At 46.4% G+C, this 16,860-nt stretch overlaps 1 protein-coding gene across 5 annotated transcripts in view; it reads right to left on the reverse strand.

Moving 5' to 3' along the window:
* Nucleotides 1-16,860, reverse strand: part of LIG3 (DNA ligase 3) — a 1,054,678-nt gene that overhangs the window by 160,363 nt on the left and 877,455 nt on the right. The window contains exon 21 of one of the 5 annotated variants that reach the window (XM_069614891.1): nt 2,229-2,380. The exons of the other annotated variants lie outside the window; for them this stretch is intronic. Within the exon in view, the coding sequence (XP_069470992.1) occupies nt 2,321-2,380 (60 nt within the window). The 3' untranslated portion in view covers nt 2,229-2,320. Of the gene's footprint in view, nt 1-2,228; nt 2,381-16,860 lie in introns of those variants that run through there. 5 annotated transcript variants of the gene reach the window in all.

The raw sequence follows: 16,860 nt of genomic DNA on the forward strand, positions 1-16,860 counted from the left end.
CTGTGGATCTGGTAATTGTCAGGTACGGCTAGCATCAGGGAGGGCCCTGCTGCCTTGTGGAGCCAGGTTTCTGTTACGGCAAGGAGGTTGATGCTGCTGTTTAGTATGTCAGCAATTTCAGTTGCATGGGCTACCATGGATCTGGCGTTGATAAGGGATCCAGTAAGTGATAAAGTTTTCTTAGGAATAGGATAGCTTGCAGATTTATCTGTGTGCTTGTTTCGACTCGGGTGTTTCTTTTTATAAAGGTGAGTGGGATTCAGGGTCGGAGTTGAGGGTTTCGTGGCTTGAGTTTGCTTATCCAAGTGCGTCTGTATAGTTGGGGATCTAACAGTATTGTTTGCACTATTTCATTTGGGTTCATAAATGCAAGGTAGTCTTGCCCTAAGTCTCAGGTTTATGTCTGTGGGGGGGGGCTAGTGCTGTAGGTAGCAAAGGCCATGATTGTAGTTAGGAGGGTCAGGTTTCTACACATGGTAGTTAGAGTAGTTAAATGGTTCAAGTTACTTCCCTTACTTCGCTAGAATGTCTGGCTAGGCTGTCGCAATATGGATTGCAGGTGGCTAGTTATAGCCAGGGGTTCATCTAGTGATATGGATCATGATATTCAAGAATCACAATATGAACTAAAATGCATGACTTAGAGTAGTTAGCAACGTGCAAGGCAGGGACCCAAGGGTCTTAAATAGGTAACAGGATGCAGTGGCAAGCTACAGTGCCACTAAAAAACCTATAACATCAACCACGCCATATCGTAACACTCAAAAATGTCATACCAAATACCTCTCATCACTACCTCAGATCACCCGCCTCAAGGTACAACAGACAGAGCCCCACCGGACAGCATACCGAAAACCCCTAGAAGCTTACCTGCACACAGTTCCTGTCTCATTCCTCATCTGCGCACATCAATTCAGCAGCAAAGCAACCATGCCCTGTTCTCACTAATACTATGAACCCAACCACAGTAAATCTCACATACCAGCAGAGCAGAGTACCCATAATGTGTACTTAACTTCTGCAGAACTGTACACGTTAACCACTGCTCGATAGCCCACTGTGTGTGCCGGCAATTCCTGCTAAATTGTAAATATGGTTGCCCTCTGTACCGATTTAATGAATGCCTATGACCCCTATGGATGTACATTGCTCCATTGCTTCCCAAAGTCAAGTTTGGGCCCCATAAATAACCCAAATAAAATCCTCTATTGCAATGATGTTGCTAGAATGAGCAATTATTCCAACTTGGTAATAATGGTATACATAAATGCCTCAAAGCTCTATAGAAAAATCCCACGTACAAGGGAAACAATGGTTTATAGAAGAACATGCAGTGAAAGAAAAAATAAGTGAAGTGTGTTTAGAGTCATTCCTGCGGGGGGAGCCAACCAATCAAGAGGTTAGTTATGCGGGTAGATACTACCTATCTAGCCCACGTTCCAAACCGTCTGATGACTGGTTCCACCGCCATCTTCCACCACCCCCCTAGCCATTTTTATAAATCCACCTCCCCACTTACCTCATAGTGGCGGTGGCGAGTGCCGCCGCCGCAGCATCTGCTGCAGCTCCTTCCACTCAGCCCTGTTTGGTCACCATGGAAATGAAAGAGGGACTCCATACAGAGCCCCGCCTTCCTTTTCCATGGCGGCCATGATGATATAGTATTTTCTTTCTGTGAACGGGACACCACAAGGAGACCCGTCCACGGAAAGAAAATACTTGAAATTAGCCCCGTCCCAGCAAATGGGATGGGTGCTAACAGTGTTAACCACCCGTTCCAGCACTTGGAACTGGTGGTTAAAGCTTAAGTATGCAAGTGGCTGAGTTGTAGCAAGGGGCAACTTCTCTACTACTGACTGGTCTATCACATACCATAACGTTGCTATCTTCCTGCTAGATTTTATGATCTATTGTTACTTATAGTCAGCATAAATATGGTCCTTATTTAACACAATTTCAAGTCATGTGACTGGAACAGACTGTTTCTGATAAAGTTTATAAGTGCTTAGACATTTTTAACAGGAGGAAATTGCTCATTCTGAGATAATGGAAAAACGCATATACCCCACTCGCCTCTTCAGCTACTGAGTAGAAGCCTAAACAAAACTCAATTGTCCTTTCTGGTTAAAAAAAAGAAAAAATGAATCTGCATTCATTATATTCATTTTGAGATTGTACGACTGAAGTTAGCTGTATGTCACCCTCAATAAAAAGATACACACAGTTGTGGCAGATGAACACTTTAATAACCTAACATAGCTGCGCTTTTAGAATGACTTCTGGCAGCATCATTTCCGGGTACCTCTTTCCTCTACACTCGCTATCGACCATAATATCTCCTGCCTCGTCTCCTCTTTGAATGGACTCCAACTTTCTTACTCTGCAATATAATAAATGCACTGAAAGTTGCAATTTAACTGTACATTAAAAAGTCAATACAAACATCCAAACATACATTGGAAAGGGCTGTATACCAGACACATTATGCAACACCTAGAGATGGTTCAGTTTCAAATAATGTATGAGAATGTATACATATGCGGGCAAAGCCCTTTAACTATACAGATTTGCTTCACAATGGACATCAAGTTGTGGCTTCAATGAGAAATGGAGGAGGAGTTTGTATAGTGCAAGGAACAAGCTTTTACGTGTAAGTATTGTTCTCCATCAAGGGTCTGGCATGGATTCACATGCTCATGAATACTCCTGGTTGGTAGGCCGGGAATCCTCCGTAAAAGAAAAAAGATTGACTTTCACTTACAAACTGTCTTTCTCATATAAACGAATCACTGAGCTCTGGGTCATAATGCCACCAGCCAATGACTTACCTCTCCCTAAGCCCCTCCTCTGGCAGCCATCTTCAGATTTGGTAGCAAGTAAAGTGGCAGTATGACAAAGAAAAGCCGCAGAGGGGCGGGAGGGAGGGTTCACCTGTGAATCCATGCCAGACCCATGCAGGAGAACAATAGTTACAGGTAATTAACATGTTCCTTCTCCAGCATGGGGTCTGACGTGGATTCACATGCTCATGAATAAAGAATACATAGCAGTACAACATTACACAACCACAGGAGGTGGCAAAGCGCAACCTATGCAAATACTCTTACCTCCGGAACAGGTTCGCCTTCAAGCAAACAGGTTGTGCAGCACTGCTTGGCCGACTCTGGACTCCTCTCTGGAAACCCTGTCGATGCAGTAGAATCTTGTGAAGGTGTGCGTGGACCTCCACGTAGCAGCCCTGCAGATGTCCAGCAGTGGCACACTTGACTGGAACGCCTTCATTGCAGCAATCGCTCTGGTGGAATGGGCTCTTGGACCAACTGGTGACAGCGCGTGATACAGCCAGAGAGCCACCTGGAGATGGAAGCCTTGGACAAGGCCTTCACATGATTCAAAGGACCAAAGGTCACAAAACTCTTTGTGCGTGCCACATAAAACTTCAGAGCACGAGCGACATCAAGCGAGTGCAAAGTCCTTTCAACCGGCGACAAAGGTTTCAGAGAGAACACAGGAAACAAGGCTTGTTGAGATGGGACTCCGACGGAACCTTCGGCATGAAGGAGGGGTGCGTCCAGAGAACCACCATCGCATCGTGACAAGTCAGATACAGCTGTTTGCAGGATAGGGCCTGGATCTCACCTACCCTCCTGGCAGAGGTGATGGTCATGAAGAAAGCCGTTTTTGAAGCATAGGCCCGAAGGGGGCCCCCATGAGCCTCGTCAATACCACGTTGAGTTCCGTTTCCAAGGCAGGCGCCTTCACCAGCGAGATCAAAACAGTCCCTTGAGGAACTCCTTGAAGAGACGGTGGGGCCAAAGAGAAGACCCTCCTGGAGATCTGGTGTAGCGGGAGATGGCCGCCAGATGCACCTTGATGGAGGCGTGTGCCAGCGATGCTTTGGCCAAGGGCAACTAGTACAGAAAAATCTGCAGGACCGTGACCCTCAAAGGGTTGAGGATCTACGTCCGGATCCACGTAGCGAAACGTTTCCATTTGTGCCCGTAGCACTTCAGAATCAATGACGCCCTGGCAGTCTGCCGGGTGCTAGTACCCTCCGAACTCTAAGGCTGCAGGACACAAGCCTTCAGGTTCAGCGATCCTGGGTCGTGGTGTACGATTTCGCCTCCTTCTTTGGCGAGCAGATCCACAACCACTGGAAGCTTGAACGGAGGCGACGCTGACATGTTGAAAAGATGCGGGTACCGAATCTGCCTCGGCTATGACGGGCGATGAGCATCATCCTGCATCGGCAGAGTTTGAGTTGATTGATGACTCGCAACGGGGGGGCATATATGAACAGGGCTTCCCACGGGAAGGAAAACACGGCCCCCATGCTCTTCCGCTGGTGGAACCTGCTGGTGAATCTCTGGCATTTGGAATTCGTCGCCATCGCAAACAGATCGGTCTGGGGCCTGCCCCATTTGAGGAAGAGGCTGTCCACTTGATCCTGTTGAAGTTCCCACTCATAGCAAGAGCGCAGCTCCGCGCTGAGGAAGTCGGCAATGGTGTTCTTAACTCCTGCAAGATGAAAAGGAATGTGGAACATCTCCTGGGCGACGGCCCAGTGCCACAAGTCCTGTGCCTCTCTGGAGAGTGCTGGGGATCTGGTAAACCCTGCTTCCTGATGTAGAACATTGTGGTGGTAATGTCCTTGAAGACCCTCACACCACCTTGCTCTTGAAGGACGGGAGGAACAACTTGTGGGTCCAGAACACTGCACGCAGCTCCAGGACATTGATGTGGAGATCCCTCTCAACCAGAGCCACAGGCCTCTGGCGTGGAGACTTCCGGTGCGGGCTCCCCAGCCCTACAAGGAAGCGTCTGTGGTGACCGTCTCCTGATATGTGGGGCTCTGGAAATCTGGGGATCTGGAAATCCGGGGCTCTGGAAAACCGTGCCCCCAGTGATGTTTGGAGTGCACGCCCCACCACCTTATTGCTCGACGGAACTCCTTGTCTTGAACAATCTTGTCTGCTGGGTCGCATCCACAAGCTGCACAGTCTGATCAGGTAAATGCACGGTGACAACATGCGGAGCAGCGACTTGATGGTCTGTACCGTGGCAGTCTTCACTGCCAACAGCCTTTGCACCATGCCCAGCATGGCCACTATCCTCTCTTCCGAGGGGGCCGCCAGTCAGGAGACTCGGTTGAGCCTGGCCCCGGGGAACAGCGCATTCTGCAATGGTATCAAGCAAGATTTTAGATGGTTGACAGAGAATCCCAGGTCAGTCAGCAGCTGGACGGTCCTCTCCATGTGTTCGACAGCTACTTCTCTGGACTTGGCGTGGAGGAGCCAGTCGTCGAGGCACGTGTACACATGTATCCCTTGTAGACGCAGATGGGCCGCCACTGGCACCAGGCACTTCGTGAACACCCTGGGTGCCGACTTCAGCCCAAAGGGAAGGGCCTTGAATGGGGACGTGGAAGTATGCATCCTCCAGATCCAGCGACGACAAGAAGTCTCCTTCCTCTAGTTGGCCAAGCAAGTGCTGCAACATGACCATCCTGAAATTTTGAGACTTGAGGTACTTGTTGAGGTGCTGTAGGTCTAGAATGGGCCCCCAGCCCCTGGTTGTCTTCTTTACCAAGAAGTATCTGGAGTAGACTCCGGAACCCCGGAGGCACTTTGGAACCAGCTTTCTCGCCCCCTTTTTTAGCATGGGCCGTACTACCTGCAGGAGCTCAGGTATGTGCTGCTTCTGCCCGGCCACCGGTGGTATACTTCTGCTGGAACTCTAGAGCGTGTACGTGGGCGAGAGCGTCTAGCACCCATCGGTCGGTGGAGATCTTGTAGTGGCCCCTGTGGGCCTCGAGTCATGGGCCGGGAGGGTTGACGGTACGAGGAGGATCCTCTGACAAACCCTTTTGACGATCTACCTTACTTTCCACATGAGTCACGAAAGGATGGACGATGCTGCTGTGTCCGTCTTAATGGCCTGCAACGATTCGTCGACGGCTTTCCCAAAGAGATTGTCCCAGTCGAAGGGCATATCCAGTACCCTTGTCTGGCCCTCTTGACAGGAGTTGGTGGCCTTCAACCAGCCACGATGATGGAGACAGACACTGTTCCCCATCTGTCGGAACCCCATGTCCGCGATGTCCCGGGCCACGGTGATGGCATGGTCCGATGCCAACTCGCCCTCCTGGAGGATCTGAAGTGCCTCGACCTGTTTGTCGTTGTGGAGAAAGTCCAGCAGCGAGGCCATCTTATACCACAGCTCCTTGTCCCATCTGGCCAGGCTCGCAAGCGCATTTGCTGACTTTATTGTCGTTGTCGAGTATATCACCTTCCTACCCATGGCGTCCAACTTCTTTCCCTCGCTGTCTGGGGGAACCGAGGCTGAAGATGAGGGATTAGATGACTTCTTCCTCGCAGCCGCCGAGAACACTAAGTCCAGGGAGGGCTGTGAGGGTAAGCACTTGGGTGCGGACTCCAGCACCCGGTACTACTTCTCCAGCCTATACCTCTTTGCCGGGGTTATTGCCGGGTTTCTCATCAGTGCCAGGCCCTTGTCCCAAAGGTCGCCCAGGAGAGGCTCCGCCAGAATGGTGTTCTCCTCTTGGCCTCACGCCGTTGGTAAGGGAACCCTTCCTTCTTGGTCTCTTCTGGCATCAGCTTGAAGAACTCAGAGGCACGGGCGACCAAAGCGTGGAATTAACGCACTTTGTCTGGGGGAGAAGCTTTTGGCGGAGAAACGCTGCCGTCGTCCGTGTCCATCGTTGCCGTCTCCGTCCCTGTATCCTTAGGGTGGGAGGGCATGTGTGGCGTTGATGAGGCGGCGTAAGGTGCCTCATCACCATCATTTTTCTCGTGCCTCATCATTCATTTCTCTTCTTCGCCCGTCTGCATCTTCTTCTGGATCTCAGACACCAGTGTGTGGAGAGTTGAAAGGATGCCAAGCGATACGTTCCTGAGATGTGTCTGGGGGGGGGGAAGGGGGATAGGTTTGCTGGGCCCAGCGCCCACATCGTCACCAGCAGCGGCGTTCCCATCGTACTCATCGTCACCCTCAGTGTTTCTGCCATTGTCATCGTCCTCAGCATTTCCACCGTCACCCACGTCCTATGGGACCGTGTGAAGGGACACCAGTTCCGCTTCATCCGAGGAAGAAATATCTGTGCCCTGGAGCACGGTTGAGGCCTCCACTCCTCTTCCCCCTTTTTTGTGTCCTGTTGGGTCGGTCTCAGGCTTAGGGATGGCATCCTCTTCTCCGGCGTCTTCTCCACCGGCTTGGCCGAGGCCTCCCGCCTCAGAGGGAGGGCCACTCTGGGTGACGTGGGGGTCCCCTGGACCAAGTCAGCCCATTTCGCCTTCGAGAGGGCGGCAGTCACCAGCGCGTTCGTCGAGGATGATTTCGCCTGGACCACCCCGGCCTTCATGGGCAGGTCGGACACCTTTCCCTGCGCCTTGGTTTTTTCTGGCTTCTCCCGCAGCTTCCCCGGGTTAGCCGATTTCCTCTTCGAGGCAGAGCTGGAGCGATGATTGGAGATGGAGGCAGAGGGTGAAGATGAGCGCGCCCTGCCCATTGCAGGACCCGCTTTGCGCACCGAACCTCGATGGAAACGGACTTGCAGTGCTTGGCCTCGTCTTGGAGCCCCACGGATGGAGTGCCCTCAAATATTTAGAAGCCTGCTCCTCGGACGGGCCGGTCCTGGGTGCCGCATGACCCTGCTTGCTGCATGGGGTAGAGGCCTTGGCGTTGAGCAACGCTGCCAACCTACTGGGACGATCCTTAATGGTGCGCTTGGAGAAACCAAGGCAAATTTCACAATCCGCTTCCCTCTGGTCCGGATAGAGAGAGTTGAGGCACTGGGAGTGTGTCCTCCACAAACACGTTCCTCAAACTGCAGCTGGAGCAGAGCTTGAAGAGGGATCCTCCCTTCCTTGTCCTCCGACATGGTGTGGCATGCGGTATGGGCCCGATGGCCTCTGGAACCTTCGATGAATCTCAACGATTCTTGCCCTTGAGGGGCATTGAAAGATGCTGACAAACGTATCCGGGCTTGCCGGTCAAAGAACGAAAGAGCACACAGGCAATATTTAGCAAGAATAGAAACTTTTTTTAACAAAAAAGTGTGAAAACGTAGAAAAGCTTTCAGAGCAAAACACACGAGGACTCCCAACACTTGAACGTGCAGTAAAAATATGAAGATGGCTGCCAGAGGAGGGGCTTAGAGAGAGGGCAGTCATTGGCTGGGGGCAGTAAGACCCAGAGCTCAGTGATTGGTTTATAGGAGAAAGTTCGTAAGTGAAAAATAAACTGTTTTTAATTTTACCAAGGATTCCCGGCCTGACGACGGGGAATATTCATGAGCATGTGAATCCAAGCAAGACCCCATGCTGGAGAAACTATAATACTGTTAGATGGTTGGATATTAATATAGGTAGACAGAATCCAAGAACTAACTCTTTCGAGCTATGACCACTAAAGGTCTTTCCCAGCACATTGTATACTTTGAGATCCCCCCCCTAATAAGGGAGCGCAAATGTTAAGTGCAGATGGAGTGATGACACTCTAGGTAAACAGAGCAGCATTTGTCTCTTGTCAAACAGAGGTTGTTGTACCGCGCAGTGCATTGTGAGATTTGAAGTGTACTGCATGAAAGGGGTGGTGTGAGAATGAGCATTGAGTTGAAAAGCACACTAGAAAACAAGCGTTTGCCCAAAGGAGGCAGCTTCCTGCGAATACCCAAATCAAGGTGGCAGCAAAAGGACCAAATGGGGTGGGAACTATTTGGCAGGGCTTTAGGCTGTTCTGGCATGTGCTCTAGGCATCTCAGCAAAGGTAGGGGAGGGCACAAGTTTTGTTACTTCACTCTTTAGTAAAGAAAGGGGTCCTTGGGGTACAGATTAGGGTATTATGTAGCAGTTGGAAAAACGTGCAAAATCCACAATTGTTAATAATTTGTAGTGTAGAGCTAAAAGTGTGTGTTAAAACAAGATATCAACTTAATTATGGAAAATCTCAAAGTACAATTCTATATTTTAAAACGATATATCAAATCAATATTATTTAGTGATTTCTAGACATTACATCAGGAAGGATTGACGAAATGAGAAATGTGGTTAAATCGCCATTCTACTGTTAGGCAGAATTGCATGCAGTACCCTCTGGTACGACCACATACAAATAGGACTACAGGTGAAAGCAAAACCAACCTTTGGTATATGTCTGTACTACACAGTTTTTGATAGCGAGCGGAGCAGCCAGGCATATTCAAGAGGGAATGTGAGCAGTAAAAGGATGTTACACAGAGGTCTTACAATCACAGTGGTTCAAGCAGACACTAACACACAAGGTTTCTTGGTAAAACACTTATTAATTTATTATTACACAATAATTTAGAAAACATTCACTAGGCAACTTAAAGGAATAGTGCGGTCAGAATATTATTGTCCCTATGGTTCGGCCATGTGTTTTTAACCATAAGTTGATCGATCGTACAAAAATTTCCTAAGCACCTTACCAGAGATTTCGTCTTGTGAACACAAGCTAAATCAGGCAGCAGGGTGCGGCCATCTTGTGATAATCTTATCACTTGCCGCATTGCCCTGGGTGACCTGCCTTTGCGGCACTAAATCATATCCCCCGCCCCTGAGCCTGACATCACTAAATCATTGATATTCTCTGCCTCTCTCCATGATGTTACTGGGCAGCGTAGCCAAACGCGCCCAGTCGTCACCTACGCGACTTGACGCAGAACCCAGAAAACAACACACACAGTCACACAGCACAGCGCGTCACAATTAGGAATATGAAACTGTACTTTAAAAGGAAACAGCAAGACTGTACAATTGGTAAAGTACATTTATTTCACATTAAATGTTTCGATAAGATTCGGCGTCTGACATATTCAATCAAAACGGAACTTTTTTTCTTTGCTCCCGATCCGCAAATCCGCAAATGAGTCACGCGCTGTTCCTTTTTGGTACACAGGGTGTTTGTTATGGGTAAATGAAGCACTTTGGTCACACGGTGAATTGCAAGGCTGGTGCATCAACTTGGCACTAGACCACCGTAAAGGTTGTTATGTTGCTCCTAATCGCTGGTACAGCGTAAGGGCATATATTTGCCCTTGTCGATCGTCCCAAAGAATAGTCAAATAAATCCAGTGATTGACATGTAGCTGCAGCTGGCGATTGAAGAATCCAACGGTTGGGGTCGGGAATAGATGACAATCGCAGAATAGCAGGATGTGCTCGTTTGCAAAACATAAAGATAGAAATGTGTCTCAGTAGCCGATCTTTATTGCAATTAATAATTTTCTTTATTAGAGGAGAAGTGACACAATGTGAACCGAGAGAATACAACGTGGAATATCAAAGTACTCCACTATTCGCTTCCGAGGATAGTGCAATGGAGTATGTTGAGCTCTAAACGTAATGCGTAAACTGAGGCAACAATTCGAGGTGCACCCACAATGTAAGGATTTATTAGCGTAGAACCAGGGGGTAACGAGTGGTGGTCTACACACATGTCGATGCTGGACTGCCCATGTGCCTGGTAGAAAGACCAGCACACAAACGTACTAGCACTTCATTGCAATATGCCACACAGAACGAACGAGTACAATGTAACCCAGCAATAACGGTCAGCTATTCCTATTTCGACTAGTTCTGGTATAAAATCGTCTAAAGAGAAACTTACATTATATTCAGCATTTCCATTCTCTTGGCGTAATGCAGACTCCTCCGTTCGTGTCAACGATTTTTCATAAACTGAACTTACATGTAACTAGGTCCAGTTTCGGAATGGACAACCTTATCATACCATACATTATTACACCCCTCCTTCAACTCAATCCCTTTCGGAATGGTCCCTGTCTCTCAAGGTAAAAAAACAATAGAACCTTATACTGTGTGTGCGACGCGTGGGCCACCCCAGCTCCCAAATAAAAATTCAAAGCTGGTGACCTTCACTCACAATGAACATACATTCTTACTTTGCAACATCCCGTGTCAACGCATCCATGAGAACTTGAATTTTGAAGCACGGGCCCTGGAGGAAAAAATTGGGGGCTGTCACTGCTCGCTGTTCGTGGCACTGCTGAGGGGTAGGGGAAACTTGCCAATGAAAGAATGCCCCCTACTCCAAAATTATAGTCGATGTAACACAAAAACGGAGTGAAAGTGTGTCTAGTAATAGGCTCACCTCTGCTTATCTCACGGCCTCCTACCCCATGGCATGTTTTCATAGTCAGTACTTCTTGCGTGCCTAGTATGTTATGTAGCCTAGGTCTCATTCCTTTTGTGTGACGAGCAGATATTCAGCTGTTCGGGGAACTGTATGGCAAGGCAATTTCCAAAACCCAAAGATTCTTACACACTTATCCACCAGGCACTAAAACGATAAATGAAGGTCCCACAGTAACTCGACTAAACTGTGAAAGCAATGTTACATTGTATGTCAATTGTAATAATTGTACTATTTTTTTTTTAAACGGACTAAGAGGATAGATTTCAAAACAAAAATTGCATACTTTATTTGGACACTTTATAAAAACATTTTTGCCAAAAAAAAAAACAGATGGTAATCATTTGTAACGGGATTTGAACTGTTCAACGAGCTCTGCTTTGGGTGGACATGGCACGTTGGCAATGTTTTGTGGCAATGTATGTGTGCTCTGAACAGATTCACGCCTACTTCCATGAGTATGCATCTCTACGACATTAATAAGATCTTTCACAAAATCTAATTCCATTTCCTCATATAATGGTTTGACTACCCATTTTTTGCTTCTTTTCGAAAAGGCCATAGTGTAGCGAAGCATCCCTAAATTTCCTGCAGTCCTAGATTGTTTACGGCCTACATTCTCGTTATGCGCTAATACCGCTAGTAATGTCCTATATTTCATGCCTTCAATGTCGAAATGCAGTCTCTTTGGCCTGTACTTTAGGCACATATTGTGGAACACCTCAAATCTCCTGTGTGACAGAATTCTGCGAGTCCCTTCAGATCTCTTGATAGAGTTTTATCAAACACAATCTTCTCAAGGGCTTTGTGTGGAGGTGAAGATGGAATCAACCACTTCTTCCGTGCCTGGTCTGGGGACAAAGGGCCATGTTGATATTGGTGGAAATGTTGGTTTTCTGTCCAGTGGTGAACGTTGGAACAGTGGTGCATTAGTGACCGCCATTTTTCCAGTAGAATTTCCATAGACCCATCACATGTTTTGGAGCTCCACCAAAGATGGTTGCTGAAAGACTGGGAAATACTTTCCAAACCTTTTTTTTTCCCCTGCAGCCGAGATTTTTTCATTAATTGATTTGGCAATATGCCATACATCAAATTGATGTTTAATATTTGGAAACTGCTCTCATTGTCTTGGCTATTGAAACGTGTCTGTCCATGGCTATGAGGTCGCTTTGTATTCCCCTCAATTGTAGATATTCCAGTGATTTTATAAAACCAAGTTTCTCCATGGCCACCGAGGATTTACATTGGGACACCTGCACGACCAACGAACTCACAATTTTCTTACTTTCCATGTCCTGAAAATGGTATCTGCAGTACTTAGCAGAAAATCCGGGGCTGTCACACTGTCCATCGCCGGCTAGCCTGAACCGTTTGTCGGAGAATGTACTTTGAATAGACAATTGTTCAATGTTCCAAGCTTCACTAATGGCAGGGAATAGATAATCCCGTTGGTATTTGTAGTACTGCGTTTTAGAAATGAAATGGAGTCCCACAAACTGAAAGAAACTGGATAACTTTGTGAAACTAGAGCCACTGAAAAGTAAAGCTGCTGCACACAGTAGATTGCCAGCTGGCAGTTTCCCAGCATTGGTTGAGCAGACCATGAAAATGTTTTATGTAACTTTTCAAAGGTGGCATGCATTTTGAGGTTACTGCCTTGTGTTAGCGAGTCACATTCACCAATGGCTTCCCACATACTTCCCCTCTCACTGAATGCACACAGTTCAACATCTTTATAATCTCCATCAAGCTGCTGTCGAATACTATGTATTTGGCCTCTTTTATTAGACTGCCATCCTGCATCACTGTTGTTTCGGACTGAACCGGTGTGGACATATCAGCCAAATTGGACATACTATAGTTGATATCTTTGTCTAGTTTGTCGGTCAATAGCGTTGATGCTTCAGTCTCTGTCATTTCAACATCTGTTACTTGACCATGGATAGGAGAAAACATCAATGTCCACTGCTTTTTGGGGGGCATTTTTTGGGTGGGTGTCAATTGTGTCAAGTGCTCTGCGAGTAATGTAAAACTATCTCCTATACATTCAGTTTCATCTTCATCTGGCGGAGCAGTCGCATTGTAGCAATGGTCCAAAAACACTTCTGGATTCGCCGGTCACATTAAATTCATTTTCTGGCCATTGGACAAAGGCATCTCGAGTGTGAACAGGCCGCGCCTCAATTAATAGTTCCTCCATGGTGAAAATAGTTTGGAAAGCAGCATCTCTCATTTGTGTCGCTCGCTGTGTCTGCATAGTCCATACTCCCATCGGGCAACTACAGGACAGATAGGAAAATGGATGTTCAGTGTAAATCCAACATACAGTATCATACAATTTACATTTAAAACACAGCATATAATGAAGGCCTCAGCACAAAACAATTGCTAAAAATATAAACTGTTTATAACTAATCTTATTTTTCTTTCTTTCTTTTCTTTGAAACCTTCTTTACTCTAACATCACCATCAGCAAGCTGGTGCACCGACTCAGATCAACGTGCCTCCCATTCAATATACGGATCTTGTATACATCCCTAGAAAACAGTATCCATTTAAAATAAGTCATTTGCATTACACATAAAATTAGACCGACTTTCTTTCTTTCTTTAGAGGGTACCGTCAGAATGCATACCTCTGGCTCCGGATCAACGACAAGGGATTCTCTAATTGTAGAGGACACTCCAGCAACTCCCTGAAACACAGTACTTGCATTAGTATGGATGAAAATATTGGAAACTGAACACACACTTTGGGACGACGACAAAGGTACATATAAATAATAAACCACAAATGAAACGTTGTGTAAAAGAATTACACGATATGTAAATATGATCAGATTATCTCGTTCGATGTAATTGTCAGTACCCATACATCTGGATCAACTACGAGGGATGTTGTAATTGTAGAGGACGCTCCAGCATATCCCTGAAACACAGTACTTGCATTAGTATGGATTAAAATTTTGGAAACTGAACACACTTTGGAAAGACGACAAAGGTACACATCAATAGCAAACCACGAATTAAACTGTCAAGACCCATACCTTTGGCTCCGGATCTACAATGAGGGATGTTGTAATTGTAGTGGACGGTTCAGCATCTCCCTGAAACACAGTACTTGCATTAATAAGGATGAAAATATTGAAAATTGAACACACACATTGGGACGCGGACATAGGTACATATCAATAGTAAACCACCAAAAACATTGTGTAAAGTAATGACACGATACGAAAATATGATCACATTATCTCAAATTCCATGCATAAAACAAGTCTGGAACAGAATAGCCAAGTAAGATTACCTGATACGTGCTCGAAGTGGTTGATGACTCCAGGCAAGACATGGATGTTGAATCTTGTTGCTTCATATTCGGTGGATAGTCATGGAGTTGTAAAGGGAAAGTATTATTTGATTTAGAAATGCTAACATTAAAAAGTGGCATGTAAGGAGACTGAATATGCGAAAACTATGCTTATGTAAATGCATAGTATAGCATAGTTATCTGTGGCCATAAATAAATTTTCTATGAGCGTTCTAAAAACAAGGACTGATGTTTAGCAAAATGGTAATTATTTAAAAAGCTATACAATCATGTAAATATCGAAAGTATTATAAGTGACATTTACACCTAAAATACCAATCAATCCATTTGGTTACCTGCACACTAGCGGAAGGCCTAAAGCTAAATCCGGAAGCGTGACTCACCTGTGACGGCATGTTTTTTTTTTACTCTACTTTCAAGCTCTTCCGGTGGATATCCGCAATATCTGACACATTTTCTTATTTGATCAACAGTCTTAGGGAATGCATGCACTGTAGTGCCTTCAGATTTGTCATGGGTCTTCTAAGGGCAACCGAAAATAGAACATGCAGGCATTGTTGTAAATTCTGCAAAATAAAGGTCAACATTATTCAAAATTTATTTTGCATAAAAATATGAGAAAGAAGGAATTAGACCATACATTGTTCAATGAACGCTTTCTTTTGGCCACCACTGCAAAACCAGTGCAGTGTGGGCGGCTGTATTATAGGATAACTTTCACAAACAATTCATTGATGTGTTGAAAATCAGAACATGTTTCTCGTCCCTTGAATGTACTATGGTGCATGAAAAGTAAACATGCTTATATTATAGACACGGTCCGCTAAGGATGCAATTCGATGTCAATTGACACTGATAAAAATTGATATATCGATAACATAACCATGAAACTGAGGTCAATAGCAATAAGACCAATGAACATAGCACTACTGAGTACGGTACTTCGAAATAGATAGACATTTACAAATGAAGGAGATATGATTAGGATACATGCCCTTACCTTGACCAAAAACCGTTAGATTCAGCAAGCAGAGTAGTTTGTGGCAGTAGAACAGGGAGATGTTCACAGGTAGCACACTGACGAGTTCACTCGAAGCGGTCACAGAAGTTCACAGATAGCACGACGAAGAGCAGATTAGCATCGGTCACCGGGCTTCTCAGGTAGCACATTCACAAGTTGACTTGCAGTGCTCAAAGATGTTCTCATGATAAATATCAAGTGGTTTATAAAGAACTACAAAAAGGGGTGTGTTTGTGAATGAATGACGTGTACATGTTGTGGTATTATGTGGATTGCAGGGGCGCGGCCTGCTTCAAGGGGAGCCTGCCTGAGACACAGGGTTTGAGGAGGCCTTGTGAACAATGAGACCCCCTGCGTGATAGATAGCTTTGAAGTGTACATGGTCTTTGGCACCTTGACCGTTCGCGCCCCTGACAGCACCCCTTGGCAAAGCACATCCACTTGTGCGAACTGCCTTTGATAGAGGAGGGGGGGATGGATGGGCCTGGGGCATGCAGACAAGGCACCGGAACACTGCTGAATGGAGACACACTTGATTCACTGAAAAACTGAAACAACCATTGATAAAAATACAAAAAAGGTAGCAGGCGCCCCTCTCTCGAAAGAACAAGGCATGATAACCTGTTCAGTGGTTATTAACCACATTGAGAGTTCGCAGCCATTGCTTTTGCTCACTGTACCTTCACAGATGGGAAATATCCATTTGCATATCAGTCTTTGTCCCGCCCACAAGGGCAGTCCAGCACCGAAATGCTATGGCAATTCCTCTCTGAACAAGAGTACCATCAGCAACCCCATACGCGTGTTTCAGCCTTGTTGGGCATCATCAGTGAGGTGAAGCTGAGCCTCTCTAAGCACAGTGAGCAGGGAGTCCACGTCTGGTTGCCCCCAGGTAACCTAGGGTGACCAACCCCAAGTTCCTTTCATAAATACAAAAAAGGTAGCAGGCGCCCCTCTCTCGAAAGAACAAGGCATGATAACCTGTTCAGTGGTTATTAACCACATTGAGAGTTCGCAGCCATTGCTTTTTGCTCACTGTACCTTCACAGATGGGAAATATCCATTTGCATATCAGTCTTTGTCCCGCCCACAAGGGCAGTCCAGCACCGAAATGCTATGGCAATTCCTCTCTGAACAAGAGTACCATCAGCAACCCCATACACGTGTTTCAGCCTTGTTGGGCATCATCAGTGAGGTGAAGCTGAGCCTCTCTAAGCACAGTGAGCAGGGAGTCCACGTCGGGTTGCCCCCAGGTAACCTAGGGTGACCAACCCCAAGTTCCTTTCATAAATACAAAAAAGGTAGCAGGCGCC

Source organism: Ambystoma mexicanum, chromosome 9 (assembly GCF_040938575.1).
Source record: "Ambystoma mexicanum isolate Mex_15411 chromosome 9, UKY_AmexF1_1, whole genome shotgun sequence".
NCBI lineage: Eukaryota > Metazoa > Chordata > Amphibia > Caudata > Ambystomatidae > Ambystoma > Ambystoma mexicanum.